General features: G+C 46.3%; 1 protein-coding gene and 1 pseudogene across 1 annotated transcript; one reads left to right on the top strand and one right to left on the bottom strand.

Annotated features, from left to right (window-relative positions):
- The first annotated feature begins 1,092 nt into the window (after window positions 1-1,092).
- Window positions 1,093-2,681, top strand: LOC119279162 (annotated as a pseudogene).
- Window positions 2,682-4,670: 1,989 nt separating this feature from the next.
- LOC119279161 (receptor like protein 22-like) lies at window positions 4,671-16,358 on the bottom strand. The gene is made up of 3 exons (XM_037560520.1): window positions 14,695-16,358; window positions 14,408-14,478; window positions 4,671-6,544 (listed from the first exon to the last, which is right to left on the bottom strand). Exons 1-3 carry the CDS (start codon window positions 16,356-16,358, stop codon window positions 4,671-4,673), a joined length of 3,609 nt encoding a protein of 1,202 aa, XP_037416417.1.
- Between the last annotated feature and the right edge of the window lie 2,202 nt (window positions 16,359-18,560).

Below are 18,560 nucleotides of genomic sequence, written 5' to 3'. Positions count from 1 at the left end.
TCAAAAACTACTACTCCCTCCGTTCTTAAATATTTATCTTTCTAGAGATTTCAACAAGTAACTACATACTGAGCAAAATGAATGAATCTACACTTTAAAATATGTCTATACATTCGTATGTGATAGTTCATTTGAAATCTCTAAAAAGACAAATACTCCTCCGTTCCGAATTACTTGTCGCATGTATGGATGTATCTAGATGTATTTTAGTTCTAGATATATCCATTTCAGCGACAAGTAATTTGGGACGGAGGGAGTATTTAGGAACGGAGGGAGTAGTATGTAGTAGTCATCAACATGACTCATCAATAAAATGTACTCCCTCCATCCCATAATATAAGAGCGATTTCGACACTAGTTTGAAAACGCTCTTATATTATGGGACGGAGGGAGTAGTACCTATAATCCTAAACTATGTAGTAATCATCAATAAAACACCAATTTAACAATGAACAACTTGATCAATCAAATATTTTTTACAAGTCACCACCTAATCCAACATATACAACACCTAATGATTGCACCTTTTTCCTAAAGTCCTAAATTAACTAGACCTGAACTAGTGAAGTCCTTTTACTTTCGAGACCAACCAGGTACAAGTCCTAGATAATTAAATGCCAACAGTACAAAGTACATTGCTGAAAGATGCCAGATCGTGGAGTTATAAGTAAGGCCCTGTTTGGTTCATAAGTCTTAGGACTTTTTTTAGTCCTAACTTATAAGTCCCAAGTCCCTAAAAAGTCCTTACATGTTTGGTTCCTGGGGCTTATAAGTCCCTATAAGACCATATTACAACTATAAGTCCCTATAAGTCCCTCCTTGAGAGTCTTATTTCATAAGTCCCAAATACCCACTTTAAGTCCCTATAAGTCCCTCCTGTTTGGTTTAGATGGGACTTATAGGGACTTTTTTAAGTCCCTAAGCCAATAAATCCCTGGAAACAAACACCCTCTAAGTAACCAAAGGTAGCTAGAGCTAAATTGGGAGCTTAAGTGGAGAGGAATTGGGAGCTTACTACGGCATGGACGCATGGTAATGAGCAATTTGATGCTTGTGCTAACTGCGTTCATGGTCTGTGCTACTTACCTCTTCATGAGGAGGATGAGAGGCAAGATGAGGCTGCCACCTGGGCCAGGCTTGGCCCTCCCGCTGGTGGGCCACCTTCACCTGCTCCGCGAGAAGCCGCTCCACCTCATGCTGGCTGGCCTCGCCGCGCGCCACGGCCCCGTCCTCTCCCTCCGCCTCGGCCGCCGCGCCGCCGTCGTTGTCACCTCGCTGCGGCTGGCCAAGGAGTGCTTCTCCTCCGAGCTGGACGTCAACTTCGCCAACCGCCCGCGGTTCCCCTCCGCGCGGGACGTCTCGTTCGGCTACACGGGGCTGTCAGCCGCGAGCTACGGCCCGCACTGGCGCGCCATGCGCCGCATCGCCACCGTGCACCGGCACGCCGCGTCGACCTCATGTCCGACGCCGCCATCGCCGGCGAGACCCGTGCCATGGTGCGACGCCTTGCGCGCGCTGCCGCCGGTGGCGTTGCCAGGGTCGAGCTGAAGCGGAATCTGTTCGAGCTCTCGCACGGCGTCCTCATGGAGGCCATCGCTGGAGCCAAGGGCAAGCGCGGTGCCGGCTCCGACGCCGACATGTCCGAGGAGGCGCACGAGTTCAAGAAAGTGGTGGATGAGATCGTGCCGCTGCTCGGCATGGCGAACCTGCACGACCACCTGCCGGCACTGCTGCGCTGGTTGGACTTGGGCGGCGTACGCCGGAGGCTCACCGAGCTGGTGAACAGGAGGAACGCGCTGATGCACGGTCTGATCGATGCAGAGAGGCAGCGGCGGCGGCAGGAGAACCACGCTACCGACGAGGAGGAGCTGCTGCCGGAGTCGAAGAGCATGATCGGCGTGATGCTCTCGTTGCAGGAGTCCGATCCGCAGCAGTACACAGACACTTTCATCGCCGCTTTAGTCACCGTGAGTGCTCTTCCTCCTACTGCTTCGTCTTGTACGTTCACGGCCAAAATGCATATATCCATGCTGCTCTGCTCTGTGAAGAACCTCTTCGGCGGCGGCACGGTGACGACGTCAGCGACCATGGAATGGGCCATGTCGCTGCTGCTCAACCACCCGGACGCGCTGCGGAAGGCGCGAGAGGAGGTGAGCGCACGCGTCGGCCACGCCCGGCTCCTCAGCAGGGACGACCTCCCCCACCTCCCTTACCTCCGGCGCATCATCAGCGAGACCCTGCGGCTCTACCCCGCCGCGCCACTCCTGTCGCCGCACGAGTCGTCCGCCGCCTGCAGCCTCGACGGGTACCACGTCCCGGCGGGCACCATGCTGCTCGCCAACGCCTACGCCATCCACCGGGACCCGTCCGTGTGGGACGACCCAGAGGAGTTCAGGCCGGAGAGGTTCGACGTCAGTGGCGATAGCCGGGACCTGCAGGGGATGATGCTGCCGTTCGGGATGGGGCGGCGGCGGTGCCCCGGCGAGAGCCTCGCGCTGAGAACCATGGGGCTGGTGCTGGGGACCTTGATCCAGTGCTTCGACTGGAGCAGGGTGGCCGGAGACGAGGCTGACATGACGCAGGCCTCTGCCAAGATCCTGTATAAAGCTGTTCCTTTGGTAGCGCTATGCAAACCGCACGACATCATGCGGGCTATGCTTCAGTCAGAATCTAGCCCATAACATTTTGAGTAATTTTCTGTGATTTTGTCTTTTTTACAGAGCGCCATGAATTTTATTTGACCACGAAATTTTGCAAGCACTCGTAACATTTGTTGATGATCATTCTCATAAAGTTTCAGAATTTTTAAAAATGTTTTGCTACATTTTCTTGAGGGGGTGTAGTGGGGGTGTAGTGTGGTGTGGTGCAGCCACTACTTCCCTTTCATTCGAAAGCTTTGCTTTCTTTGACTCCATAAAAGAGATGATTCTATTCCCTTAGAGCAAGTAGGCTGAAACCGAATCTTCTAGATTCTGTAGATATATAAACAGATCTACCAGACATTTGATAAGATCTTGACAAGTTCAAGAACAAAGGCCGGTGTCAAATAAATTCATTCGACGGTGACATTCCTGAATCGCTTGGGAGACTTGTTTCACATCATGTAGTAGACATGTCAAGCAATGCCTCCGTTGGTGATATTCCGCTCGATGATTTAACTAGAATTGCCATAGCGATCTCGGAACCAACTTGTCCAACAAACGAACAAAAGGCTTAAGCAAAGGCGGAACTAAACAATGATTCGGCAGAGTCTTTTGACCACTTGGGATTATCAGACATTTGATGAGTAGAAATTAAGAAGTTGAACAATAGAATATCTGCCAGGAACGAAGCAGCATGAAAAAAAGAAAAGAAAAGTAGTAGCCCATTTTGTGATAATTAATTAATTATTATTAGAAAACTACCTGCGCAGTGACGAGGGCGAATCAACTCCAATGGCCTTTGCACCATCTTTCCTGACGACATCTCGGTTCAACACCTGGTTCCACTTATCATCGAAACAGCAGCAAGTTGAGCCAGTTGGATTACTACAGGCTATTGGACAGCCACATAGTGTCTCTGCGCCGGCGGGCGTTTAGGTCAATCAAAAACTAAACTATTTGTGTGATGTTCTATATGTAGATCAAATAAGAAAACGTCTGAGGTATGACTGTTAGCATTCATACCTCATCTTTTACCTTTACTTTTATCTTCTCCCTTGTTCTTCTTCTTCCTCGTTCTTCGTTCGTTTTTCTTCATTGCAGGGCGGCGAACCTCGAGGCCCTAGGGGCGATCAGGTCGATCTAGGGCAGCCCATAGCCGCCGCGCGCCTTGACGGGGTCCCTCCCAGGCGTGTGGGGTTTCGGGTCCTCAAGAGCGCCCGCCGAATTGCCTGCGTACCGCGCTTCCGGACGGGTCTCCTTCGACGTGAGCTGCGGTGCATCACCCTCGGCGCTGGAGGTACACGGTGACGTGTTCGTGTGCGAACAGTCTTCAAATCTCTTGCATAACCAACCATTCACCGATCCAACCCCATCTCCTCATAATGACCGATGCAAAGTAATCCAATGCCGAAGCCCAGCTCAACAAAGAGAAACTAAGATAACATCAACATGAGAGGAGTTCTCCACATATACGTGATCACACTTACAAACAACTCTGCAATATGATGGTTACATTCATCTGTCACTATGCGCCGATATAAATTACAACAGCACATTTATGTTCGAGACACCGTTGCCACAAGAAGCTTGTATAACTTTATAAGGAAATCGGAGGTGTTGGTGAAGCGTATAATCTTTCTCAGGCCGCGTGGTGTTTATTTATAGCCAAACAGGATAACATAATGGTTACAAGATTGATCTGCAAGTTAAACATATACATGATCACCCTTACAAATGGAGAATAACTGGAAATAGATACAGGAGATCACACATAGAAATGGGGAATAACTAGAAATAGATACAGGAGATCACACATAGAAATGGGGATATATAAAGATTACAAGATGTTCAACCCCCACCTAACCCAAGCAATATTGTATAGTATACACCATAGGTGATAAGGGGTAGCATGAGAAGTAAGATAAAAAAGCCTATACTTAGAATACTTTGGAAGCAACTGCGAGCAGACAGATACGCTCTCTTCCAAGATAGCATGCTTGCATTTGAAAACAGTCTCCGACATTCAGATCAAGTCTTCAGAGCTCTTGCAGATTTAATAAACCATTCACTGATTCGACCCCATCTCATCAGAATGGCAGCTGCAAATCCGATACCGTAGCCCAGCCCGACAAAGAGAAACAAGATGACGTCAACATGAGACGAATCCTCCACCTGCATTAAACTTGGAGGAGCAGGTGAAACGACACAGGTGTTGGACAATGGAGGTCCATACAAACGCAAATTGCCTTTGAATGAACTATTATCAAATGTCGAGAATTGACGTGATTGTGGTATCTTCCCCACCAACTGGTTGTCAGACAAGTTCAGCGTGCCGAGAAATGTGAGATTTGCAAGTTCTTGTGGAATATTCCCTGAGAGTTGGTTGCAAGAAAGGTCCATTGACTCCAGATAAGTCATGCCACCAAGCTGGGATGGAATTTTCCCAGTGAAGGCATTATGCGACATGTTCAGTACATGCAGTGAAACAAGCCATCCAACTGATTCAGGAATTGTACCTTCCAGTTTGTTATTTGAAAAGTCAATTGCTGTTAAGGTTGTCAGGATCTTTTCAAACGTCACAGAGGACCCCTTGTATGTGATCTTAGTAGAATCTTGATATAGTCCCCCGGGACCGGTTGATATGTTTTGAGCAATGACAGTAGGTCCTGCACTATTTAACTTGGCCATCATTGATTTTAACTGCCCAAACCATTCAGTATTCAATGTGCCAGAGAAGTTATTCGACGCAAGATCAATAATTTGCAAGCTAGAGAAGTAATCTTTGGAGTGGTGATTACCGGCACTATAATCTATATAACCATAAAAATGGTTGAACCTCATGATAAGAACGTAAAGATTGGGAAGCTCCCCTAGCCAAGATGGGAAAGTATCAACTATTAGATTGTTCCCTATATCAAAAACCTCCAATTCCTTGCAGTTAGAAAGTGTCCTCGGAAGCTGCCCTTCAATCTTGTTTCCATGCAAATCTACTGTCCGGAAAGTACATTCACTTGTAATATCAGATGGCAATGTCCCTTCAAAGTGATTCTCTCTCAAATTTAATACCGTTAATGAAGCATCTTCTATCAAACAAGAGGGAAGCACCCCACTAAAGTTGTTGTAGGATAAGTCAAGGAAATCCAATTTCAAATTGCAGACTGATTGCGGTATATGTCCTTTTATACTATTGTTGGACATCTTGAGATACGTGGTAGTTCCAAGATATAAAGTGAAGTTTGGAAGAACAGAAGAGAAATTATTATCTGAATAATCCAAAAACACTACTGATGAGTATGGCATAGGGATCTGACCCTGGAGACCATTGGAACTAAGATCAAGCACATGCATTGGAATACTTAATGGGAGAACGGTTGAATTTAGTTTCATGCCAGTGAACATGTTGTGTGAAAGATTTAAATTGTAAAAACTTTTGCTCCATATCCAATTTGGTATATCCCCATTGAGTTTGTTGCATGACAGGTCTAAATCACCAACATCACCGAGACGTGTCAAAATACTTGGAAATTCGGTTATTTTGCAAGACGCAAGCCCTAACAAAGAAAGTCCGGAGAGGTAGCTTGATGATGAGTTATTATTTCCTTCTCCAGCCACGATAGACAACTTGTTGTGTGAAAGTCTCAAATGACATAGCTTCGTCAACCTTTGAAATGAGGTAAGTTCCACCGTACCTACCAAGTTGTTCCAACCAACAAACAGAGAGACCAAGTTTGTGAGTTCAAAGAATGACCTAGGAAATTTTCCATTCAATTCATTTCTTTCTAGACTCAAATACTCCAAGTCTGAAGATACCACATTGAGCTCTTTTATAGGGCCAAAAAGTTGATTCCCAGACAGATCCAGGTACTGTAATGGAACATTGAAGAGAGATGTTGGAATTTCCCCTGCAAATAGTATGGTAAAATATTATAAATTTATTCCATCTCCTGCCCGAGTTTGGAGACGTGTCTGAAAATTCTACCGAAATAGACTTTTCTAGTAACTTAAAAATTACAAGGAGGGCACTCCATTTGGTATACAGGAGCAAGCAGCCTCTGCTTAAAGTAGCTTGGAGAAAATACAAAGAGCCCACCTAGGAGCCAAAGGCAATTACCGCTTTTAACTTGGCTAGTTAGTCTACTACATAGAAACTGAAACATCCTGTCAATGATCTTGTATTCTTGTGAACCCTTTCTAGTATGAATCACAACTGATAGATCTCCATATAATTATACTATACCAGTGTACGTACACACTCTTCATAACTGCAACTACACATATCAGAGCCTATATACCATCATCAATATACCTAGAAAAATCACAACCGATATATCTGCATAATCATACATAATAAAACACCACCAGTTAGATTCAGCAATGCCCCTCCCCTTTCGGGGGACATTCCGAATTCCCTAGTATCATCATTTTTGTTGTGTGGATCTAGGTTGAGATTGAGGAAATTAAGTGAACTACATTTTTGAATAGACCACCACTGCCTAAACATGTCACAAATAATACATCTAAATAAGTGTAGCTAAAGATCTAACAACCAGTTTAAAGCATTCCTAAATAAATCGTATATGACAAATCATCGTAAGTGTATCTAAACAAATTCTAATGATATATCTTGTATCTGAATAAATCGGAATGGACTGATATTCATAATTGTAGCTAGATGAACCACAATTTATAAACTTCTATGATTACAAACTAAACAACATTTGACCATCGATGTGGCCAATCCTTGTTGTCGCCAGTTGATAAACCACCGATCTAACAACTATCAAATATTTGAATAAAAAGAAAGGGGATTGTTTAGTCGTTGCGAAGAACTTTGTTAGGTACTCCCTCTGCCTCTAAATATAAGTCATTTTAGAGATTCTAATATGAACTACATAGGGAGCAAAATGAGTGAATCTACCCTCTAAAATATGTCTATATACATCCGTATGTAGTCTCTATGGAAATGTCTTAAAAGAGTTATATTTAGAAACAGAGGAAGTAGACATCAAAAGCGAAGGAGACAAAGAACTATAGGTTCCGGTCTCCTTATGGATAAATAAACTACTCCTATTGTGGTTTATATTGATATAATAGGATCATAATGGGGTTAAACTCGTCAAGACTGGAAGGGATCTAAAATTCATCGAGATCTAGGTGATATATGTCAATCTTAGGTAGAGGCTTGCCTGTCGCCTATGAAGATATTATTTTCATACGGGTTCATGGTTAGTCGTTGAATAATTCCTTAGTTTGTGCATGTGTATCCCCGAGTAGAACTCCCACTCCCGTCCAGCCACTGCCATATGGGTGGTTTCCTTACCAGGGAGGACTCCAGATCACCCCTAGTTTCCATATCTCCTAGATCCATTCCGAATATGACACTGGGTCTTGCCTCTAGAAAGCCCCAGGGCATCGCATATTATATGATTCATAGTAGTTCAAACAACTCATCATCAAGCCCCACATCAGCATGATGATGTTAAAAATGTTGACCAACCAAGGAAAATCACTCCATTGGGTGGCTTTCTTTGTTTCCTGGTAGGAGAATGCTTGATTTGATATCAAATATGTGTATAGGGCTACAGCTAGATTTGGTATATGTAGAATGTCAATTGTTTAAATTGAACGTGTGTAACCCCGGAGTAATATATAAAGGCGTCACAAAGTACCAAACTAGAGCGGACAAAGCTGCTAGGCTGGACACAAGATCACAAAGGGGAGATCGAGGCGCCCATTGCAGGATGATGCGGTGGTAGGAGATGTGTCTGATGTAAACCTGGTCATATGTTGGGTCTGGCCAGATTTCGGGCTGGGCTTGCAAAAGCCTGATCCTGAAACTACAAGCCCGAGTCCGACTTGAAACACCAAAACATTGATACTATGATCAGAAAATTTTATTGGGGAAGCAAGGACGGAGAAAGAAAAGCTGCCTGGGTATCATGGGATGCCCTTACAATGCCTAAATACAGGGGTGGATTAGGCTTTCGTGATACTCACTTGTTCAATCTTGCAATGGTAGCAAAACAGGCTTGGCGCCTCACTCAAGACACGAATTCCTTGAGTGCCCGCCTATTGGAAGCAGTTTACTATCCTTCCTCTGATGTACTTGATGCTGTTTTGGGGAATCATCCATCTAAAATTTGGCGAGCTATCATGGAAGGGAAAGAAGTTCTCAAGCAAGGGCTTGTGAGGAGAATTGGTGATGGCAGGTCCACTAGTATATGGAATCATAACTGGATCCCGAGAGACCACATGCTGCGTACAGTACATCCTAGGTCTCCAAATCCGCTGGAGTTGGTGTCTGAGCTTATTAATGTAGTTGAGAGGTGCTGGAACCGGGCGACAGTCTTGCATCATCTGCAGCCCATCGATGCCTGTGAGATCCTAAATATTCCCCTGGCAACTATCCCTTCCGAGATTGCTGGGCGTGGCAGTATGAACGAAATGGTCATTTTTCAGTAAGATCATGTTACCGCATGCTCAAGGAGACAAAACAGAGGAGAGAGGACTGGCTAAACGGGAATGGAAGGAACTCGGATTACCAATCAAACAAGAAACAGTGGTGTAGGGTTTTGGGGTGCAAAAATTCCAGCCAAACTGAAAAACTTTGTGTGGAGGCTCTCCCATAACTCTATACCGACAGAGGAAGTCAGACATCACAGACACATGGCAGAAAATGATGTTTGCAAAATATGCAATGGTGTTGTGGATAGTTGGAAGCATGCGCTGATAGAATGTCAAATGGCGAAGTGTGTTTGGGCCATGGTTGATGAGTTCGTCCAGCATATGGTAACAATTACCACTGATGATGCTCGATTATGGCTAGTGGAGCTACAAGGTACTCCCTCCGTCCCATAACGTAAGACGTTTTTTGACACTACAATAGTGTAAAAAATCGTCTTACATTATGGGACGGAGGGAGTACATCGAACGAAGAACAATTCATCAAGGCAGTGGTCACGCTGTGGTCGATATGGTGGGTGCGCAGGAAGGCCATACATGAAGAGCAGTACCAATCACCCCATTCAACAATTTGCTTCATAAATAGATTTATTGAGGATCTGTCTTTTATCCCTCAAAAGAAGCATTCTGTGCAACAGGTTAGCTCAAGAGCCAATGTACAGGCAAAGAAATGGCTACCTCCCAGGAACGGTTGGGCGAAGGTGAATGTTGATGCTACAATTTCTCGAAATGCCGAGAGGGGAGTTGTGGCTGCTGTTTGCCGTGACTACACTGGCCTTTTCCTGGGAGCATCAGCGTTGGTAGTGGACAACCTGCATCCGAAAACCCTGGAGGCGATGGCCAGCAATGAGGGTCTCTCGTTGGCCCTCGATCTCAACATACAGAACGTCCAGATTAGCACAGACTGTGTGGCTACTGTCAATCACATCGGAGAGCCTTTTCTAGGTCCAAGTAAAGTTATCGTGGAGGAGATCAAGATGAAGCTCCAGATGTTTCCAGAATCTGAAGTCATCCACGAGAGACGTGATTATAATTTCGAAGCGCATATGCTTGCGAAAGCTGCTACTACTTTAGGCCCGGGACGCCATCTTTGGCTAACGGAAACCCCAAACATAATTTGTATTCCTATGACTGTTGAGTTTTAATATAGCAGCTTTCAGCCCTCAAAAAAAAATAGCCCTTTTCTCAAGCCTGAGCTTGGCCTGAAAAGCAGCCCAAAGCCCAGGCCAAACGCTGTGTTTCAGCCTCCCACACATTCAGGCCTGGCTCAAAATATCAGGAAAATGGAAGCCTGAGCCCAGTCCGAATACTCTATTGGGTTGCAAAATAAGACCCGAGCCTAGCCCGAAAGGCAAGCCTGACTGGTGTGGCGTTTTCGGGCCCGATCGCCAAGGCGGGCTGCCCATGATCAGTCCGACCGCGTTGGCATGTTAATTGTACTATTTCAATTTATACATGGGGAAGGTCAACTTTTTATAAAGGTCAACTGGCGCAAATCTAGCAAAGAAAACATCTTACCAGGAACCTGGGAGCTACAAAATTTTGTGATCGAACTTGTCTAAGGAAAAAAATTTCCAGTTTTTATTTTTATTTTTGACTGATATCTCAGGCCCCTAGTTTTTTTTTTGTGGATAAATCTCAGACCCAAGTAGGACGAACATCTAGTCTGGGCCTCTAACATCATCTAATCGGGAAAATAAGGTTCTTCTCGAGTGGTCGCGCAACATTTCTCGGGTAGATTCTTCATCCAGTAGCAATACAAATTCCTGAGTGTGATGAAAAGGTGTCTCCATGCACAACCAAAGGATAGGCTTAAAACGAGGTTGGGCCATTTTGTTAGAAGAGAGAGAGGGATTTGGTGGAATAGTTCGTTGTATTGCTTGAGCCTTGTGGGCATATATATAGGAGTACATGGTCAACTCGGAGTACAAGACAAGGCAGAACATATCCTACTCTATCTCATATATCCTAACTAAACATAATACTTAACACCCCCCGCAGTCACAACGGTAGCGACGCAGACGGCAAGACTGGAGAAGAATCCGAAGGGAAGCCGACGGACACCCCCCACAGTCGTAACGGTCGATGCATCGCGGACTTGTGGCTGGAGTGGAAACTGACGAGGTTGCTCAAGCAAGGCGGTAACCCTTTGTGCCTTTTGTCGAGGTAGCCGAGAGCGTGGGTGGTGGAGCCGTGGTCGAGGTAGCCGTGCGAAGAATGCCATGGTCGATGTCGAGTCGGGGTAGCCGGTGTCGAGGAAGTCGCCGTGGAGCAACGGGCGAAAGGAGGCGCCGAGTTAGCATGGGTGCAGTACTGTCGAAGTAGGGGTGCGTCGGAGAGAAGATGGTGTTGACGAGACATCGCGGCGGGTTTGCCAAGCCCGGGGACACGTCGTGGAAGAAGGCACGCACCGGTGTTGCCAGCACCGGGCATGCATAGACGGACGAAGACGAAGTTGACGAAGCGCCGCATCAGGCTTGCCAGGCCCGAGGACACGTCGTGGAGGAAGGCACGCATCGGTGTTGCCAGCACCGAGCATGCGTAGACGAGGGACCTGCACGAGCTGTACGCCATGTCGAAGAAGTCGGAGGGGCCAGCAGAGAAGAACTCGACGACGGTTGCGGCACCAATCGGCGCGTAGCCGATGTCGCCCACGGTTTTCGGAGTAGATGAAGTGGTCGGGATAGGTGACGGCGACGTTGGTGATGGGCTGGTGCTGGACGAAGACGAATGAGGTGGATGGGCGGCGGCGGCTACGGGGATAGCGGTGGCAGCAGCCAAAGTAGAGCGGCGGTGGCGGCCTGATAGCGGGGGCGGCGGCTTGGTTAGGAGCGCGGCGGCGGTGCTCTAAGTAGGCGAAGAACCCTGACAGTATGATGAAGACCGGCGCGGATGGTGGCGTTCCCGCGCCAAAGGAGGCGGCGCGGCGCATGCCGCGGGAAGTAAATATCCGGGGACGGTGGTGGACCGCGGGCCACGGCGCTACAGCCCGAAGGGGCGAGGTAGTGGCGGCAGGCAGGTCGGGGCAACGGCGGGAAGACCTCGGGGTGCTGGCGGGGACCGCGGTCCGCGGCGCTACGACCCGAAGGGGCGGCGCAGCGGCGCAACCCGGGTCTGTGCAACCGCGGGAACGGTCTCGGGACGGCGGCGTGGACAACGTGCCACGCTCGCTATGGCCCGACTGGGCGACGCAACGGCGGCGCGAGTGTTGGTGCAACCACAGAGCCGACCTGAATCGGAAGACCTCGGGGCAGCGAGGGACCGCGGGCCACGGCACTACGACCCAAAGGGGCGATATAGCGGTGACGTGGGTCGATGCAGCCGGGAGAAGAACCGCGGGGCGACGACGTTGTGGCCCGTCGGGACGATGCAGCGGCAGCCGGTAGCTCGAGGGACGCGCTGAACTCGCGGATGATCTTCATGAGACCTGCGGAGGCACGCGCAACCGATGGTCCAGGTCAATCGGACAGCACGGATGGAGCGAAGCGGCGACCAGGTGATCAATCTGATCGCTCACCACGTCGAGGAGGTACAGACGTTAGTAGATGGCCGCAGACCAGCCTTGGAACACGACCAGCCAGTGTCCGCGCATGAACACGCGTGCGATCCAGGGCTATACAGCGTCTCTGCACGAGGGTGATGGTCACGTGGCTGTAGCGGATGGCCGCAACAACTAGCAAATCAGCATAGCACCTAGCGCGTACGCAGGTGTGTTGGCTCGTGCATGCCTCGTACGAAGATGCTTGGTTTGACCTGCATCGTGAAATCTTGTGGCATGGTGGCTGCTCGGTGATGTAGTTTGCGTGGGCCGGATGTAGCAGATCCAGATGAAGCAGGCGTTGATGGAGGCCACGATCTTATCAAGGCGACGACCGGTGGCGTAGAAGGACATGCAGACGGATGCGCGGACGACAGCCGTACAGACGGCCGCGTGTCGCGTGAGGCCGCCGCGTCCAAGAAGAGGCCGGTGTAGTATGCCAAAGTTGGAGTAGAGGTCCACGGGGTTCGATGGCGACGGCAAGCGATGCAAACCGGTCAAGCATAAATTGAAAAACCAAAAAGAAGCCGCCGATCAACATGACCGGCGGGAGAGAGAAAAACCCGGAGCAAGGGCTCGGGAAAAAGACTCTCTAGGATAGCCGGTCAACATAATCGGTGAACGAACCATAGGTACGGGCGGCGCGGCCCCCGGCGGCGGTCATGGAGGACGACCGCCCCGGGGGAGACGCACCGTGCGGAAGCGGCGGCGGCTAGGGTTTAGGATTGATTAGGCTGATACCATCTTAGAAGGGAGAGAGGGATTTGATGGAATAGTTCGTTGTATTGCTTGAGCCTCGTGGGCATATATATAGGAGTACATTGTTAACTTGGAGTAAAAGACAAGCCGGAACATATCCTAGTCTACCTCATGTATCCTAACTAAACATAATACTCAACACATTTCATTGGTACTCCCTCTGTCCTCCCAAGAATAGCACAAGTCAAGAGAGGAGATGGTACCTAATTAGTTCGATATTTCAGGGATTGGAATTGTGACGCTAATGGTAGCTAGGGATGAAATTGTGTATTAACTCTTAAAATATAGCTAAACAACATGTTTTTTCTTCAGAATTGACACTTAGCATCTGTTTGGAATTGAGGCCCTGTTTGGTTCATAAGTCCTAGAACTTTTTTAGTCTCAGCTTATAAGTCTCAAGTATCTAAAAAGTTCCTACCTGTTTTGTTCCTGAGACTTATAAGTCCCTATAAAACCATATTACAACTATAAGTCCCTATAAGTCCCTCCTTGAGAGTCTTATTTTATAAGTCCCAAATGCCCACTTTAAGTCCCTATAAGTCCCTCCTGTTTGGTTTAGATGGGACTTATAGGGACTTTTTTAAGTTCCTAAGCCAATAAGTCCCTAGAAACAAACACCCTCTGAGTTAGACATTTTTCATAATGCTATCTTGTTGTTACTTCATAATGTAACCATTAGGTATATCTTTGGAGTCAGAACAACAAAACTTGTAAGGAAAATATGATGCTAGAGCAGGAAGACACGTCCTAGATGTTATCCTAAGAAACAAAGGGTGACTCTCCCCAAAAAAGAAAAGAAAAGAAGGTTGTCGATGGGAAGGGCCGCGACCACACGAGGTCGAACTTGGCAGGCTGCTGCCTCACATGCATAGACAACCATGCATCCCGAGTTGTGGCTTGATTCTCAGAATAACAACCTTTTAACTAGATCGAATGAGTAAATATAGCAATAATTGATTAGATTAGACTGCATAGTACAATTAAAACATCAATTTTATTAACTTACCTGTGAGATAATTTGTAGAGAGATCCAAAGAAAGCAGACTGGTCAAATTACCAATTGAATAAGGTATTGCCCTAGAAAAAGTGTTTCCTCCAAGCGCTAGTGTTGTCAATTCCTTAAGTTTCCCAACTTCATGTGGTATTGGCCCAGAAAGCTTGCACAGGGTGAAATCCATGCTCTGCAAGCTACTTAGATTGCCAATTGTGTAGGGTATCGTCCCAGTAAATTTTGAGTTGAAGAATCTCAAGCTTTCCAAGTTTGTAAGAAAGCCAATTGTACATGGTATTGGCCCAGAAAATCCAGAAGAACAAATAGTTAGGCTTCTCAAGTCCGCGAGATTGCCTATTGCAGTTGGCAATGGCCCAATAAATCCACAATCACTGATATCCAGTCTTCTTAAATTTGTGAGATTGCCAATTGTAGATGGAATTTTCCCAGAAAAGTAAGAAGAATCTAAACTCAGGCTTCTCAAATTCACAAGATTACCAATTGAAGATGGCATTCGCCCTAGAAATCCACAATCAGATACATCCAGTCTATTTAAATTTGTGAGATTGCCGATAGAAGATGTGATTGGGGCATTTAGTACACACGAGGACATATACAAGCTTTGCAGGTCCACGAGATTACCGACTGCGGATAGTATCGGCCTACTGAGGTTGCAGCCATAAATTCTCAAGCTTCTCAAGCTGTTGAAGTTGCTAATGGAGGACGGCTTAGTGCCAGAGAAGTCACATTCATACAGTTCCAAGACTGACAACTTCTTCATGTCGCCAATCCATGAAAAGATTGATTCTTGTTGCCTTCTGAAGAGCCCCCGACCGAGCCGCAATTTATTCAAAGACACAAGCATATTGAATGAAGAGAGGAACTCCATGGAAATAAATCTCACATCAAGAGCCAACTCTTGCAATGACAAGAAACCACCAGAAGAGCTAGTTTTAGAAAAGGACAAGTTGGTATCATCTAGTCTCAAAGTCCGCAAAGAACTTGCAATCGGAAATTTTGGCGAACTCCCTGAAAGATACATATTCCCGGACAAATCAAGGACACTTAGTTTTTTCGACTGAAAGATCCTAGGAGGCAACCACCCCTCAAGATTAATATTAGCAAGTCGAAGTACACTTAAATTGACGAAATCCATGAAGAACTCCGGAAATGGACCAGGAAAGATATTACTGCCTTCTTGGAGATTGATCACAGTTAGAGAGGTGAGGTTTGAAAGGGATTGGTGGATCGAACCGCTTAGAGAACACTGCTCCAAACTAAGAACCTGAAGACGAGGAACAGATTTAGCTAGCGTGTTACACCAGTTCTCTCCGCTAGTAGACATATCCACACCGTCAAGGCGGAGCTCTCTTAAATTGCTGAGGTTCCCTACTAGGGCTTGAAAATCAGATATCCACAGTGAGTTAGATAGGCTAACAACAGGAATATCAGATTCGTCGTCACTAGGATATTCACTAGAAAGATCCAAGTAGACAAGATTCGTAAGCTTGCCGATGCCAACAGGTATTTCACCCTCAAGATTCGAATTGGAGAGGTTGAGGTGGGTAAGAAAAATAAGCCTCTCGAGCCCAACAGCTGACATGTTATATTCAGAAAAGTCAGTCATGCTAAGATCGAGAAACTTTAAGGAGGTGAGATTGCAGATCACAGGGTTAAGGCCATTGCTCCTCAAGCCCAAGCGGCGGAGGCTGAGAGCCGTGACCTGACCAGAGGAACCACCACAGCCAACACCCTCCCAGCGACAACAGTCCGTACCTTCTTGCCAGGATGAAAGGTTGGTGGTGGCTTCATCAAAGAAGAAGGATTTCTTTAGCTTGATGAGTGTTGCAGCCTGGTCTGGATGGCATCGGAGGTTAAGTTTACCATCACCGCGGGCATTGGAGTTGGTGGCAAGTGCGAGGAGCAATTCAAAAAAGAGCAGTTTTGCCAGCCATATTGAAGCCATTGGTCTGCACTCTGGAGTCTAAACTCTAAACACAGAATCACACACTTGTTTCTTTTTCTTCTTGACATGGGGACGCTGGAGGGCGGCCCTGCTTTATAGAGAGAGCACGTATAGCAAAATAGAAACAAACGGTCAGGAAGTCGCAATTCCTGTGTTGAGTGGATTAGGTTCTACTTAATTGATGTGATGAAATTTTCTTCAGGTAAAGTCAGTGGACGCAACACAATCAGATAACATCACACTAGTGAATTTTATATTTGTTCTTTGCTGCCGAGTCAAGTAGGCGTGCACCAAGCAACAACAAAAGATTGAACTAGGAAACATTATCCATTTGAGACATCGGAATTAAAAAGCTAGGACTATTAAAGTAGCACACAGGTTGAACCATATAGCATTTCACAAATATAAGATGTTTTTACCTCGCAAAAATATATATAAGATGTTTTTGATATTTCAATATGGAGTACATACGGACTGAAATGAATCTCTACTACTAATAAACAAGCAAACAAGAACTTCGCTAAGTACACCCGGCAACTTGTCCCACAAAACGCACGGAACAATCAACACCACACAATTATACCCGCACATCTAAATCTAACAGCCATCATTCATTTGCTGCCTGTACAGTGTGGACTTAGAAAATACCCTTGACTGACCGTGCTCCACCTCCAGCACCCCCCATCCACCCCCTACAATCACGCTGTACTCCAGGTAAATAAGGAAACAACATTAATTCGTCATCACACCACGCTGATCTCCTGGTAAAATAAGGAAACAAAATTAATTCGACATCGCACCGTCGCACCATCGCCAACGTCATCGCCATTGTTGCCGACCAACGTGGAGACCGTCCGCGAGCAGCGTCGCTTCCTTCCCCGAGGTCGCCAGGGCAGCGACGCCACAGAACTTCCAGCAAGGTCGCCATGGCAGCGACGCCAGGGAACGCCCAGGATCCTGCCCTCGCAGCGTGGCATCCCTACGGGAGATCCCCACTGGTACAGCCCGCCCTGCCCGTCGCAGCCAGCCGGATACACGCAGCTGTAAAATTCTTCTCTCCACTTTAGTCTAAACTTCTTCCTTTGACCTGCTTCTTCCTTTGACCTGTTGCATCAATACTCCAAATTGTTATTTTCAGAATATATAGTTCTAAAATATACACGCGTGCACATCACAATACTACACATCTGTATCGATTTCCAGCCTAACTGATACATGCATCCTATGTCCTAGACCTGGTGTGAACTAAAATAGCCATTCATATTTTAGAGTTGTGGTTTCGAAGTTATTTGTAAATGTAATCCATATGAACATTATTCTTTTACTTACTTCATTAACATATGTGCCAATATGTTCGCACCATACCCTCAGGGCCATTACCTTGACTGTCCATTCTAGATAATTAAGCTCCAAGGCACTTGATCAATTGACAACTGTAAAAAACAGGTTGCAAGTGCATGTGATGCCTACTTACTTTCTGATGAAGTCATAACCATCTGCATACTTGGTTGCCTGATTTTATTTTAAATGGAGTTGTATGCGTTGGTAAGAAATTAAGGTGTTTGTAAACTTGGTGAGACTATCTTGACGACAAAGGGAGGGGACAAACTATAGCCGCTCTTATCCCCTTAGAGGGAGAGGTTAGGAGAGAACAAACCATGTCTTTAGTCTAAACTTCTTCCTTCGACCTGCTTTTTCCTTTGACCTGTTGAATCAATACTCGGAATTGTAATTTTCAGAATATATAATTCTAAAATATAAACATGTGCACATCACAATACTACACATCTGTAGCTGATGTTTATTGACCTGTTGCAGCAATACTCAGAATTGTAATTTTCAGAATATATAGTTCTAAAATATACACATGTGCACAACACAATACTACACATCTGTAGCGATTTCCAGCCTAACTGACACATGCATCCTATGTCCTATACTTGGCGTGAACTAAAATAGCAATTCATATTTTAGATTACATCTAGCAGTGGGGATAAAAAATATAGCTTCATTGTCCCAAGTAGATACGTCGGGATAAAGAATAGAAGTTAATTTCCGCACCAATAAATCACAATTTCTGTACCTGCCAAAGCAACATTCCAATATCATCTTCTGCCTTCTGTTTTTGTGTAAGTGAACAGGAGGGCCAACCACTGAGAGTGGTCCTGCAAGGAGACCTGTCATTACCACTTCCTATTAATA

Source organism: Triticum dicoccoides, chromosome 3B (assembly GCF_002162155.2).
Source record: "Triticum dicoccoides isolate Atlit2015 ecotype Zavitan chromosome 3B, WEW_v2.0, whole genome shotgun sequence".
Taxonomy (NCBI): domain Eukaryota; kingdom Viridiplantae; phylum Streptophyta; class Magnoliopsida; order Poales; family Poaceae; genus Triticum; species Triticum dicoccoides.
Note: the sequence above shows the minus strand (reverse complement) of the source record. Positions and strands in the feature narration are given on the sequence as shown.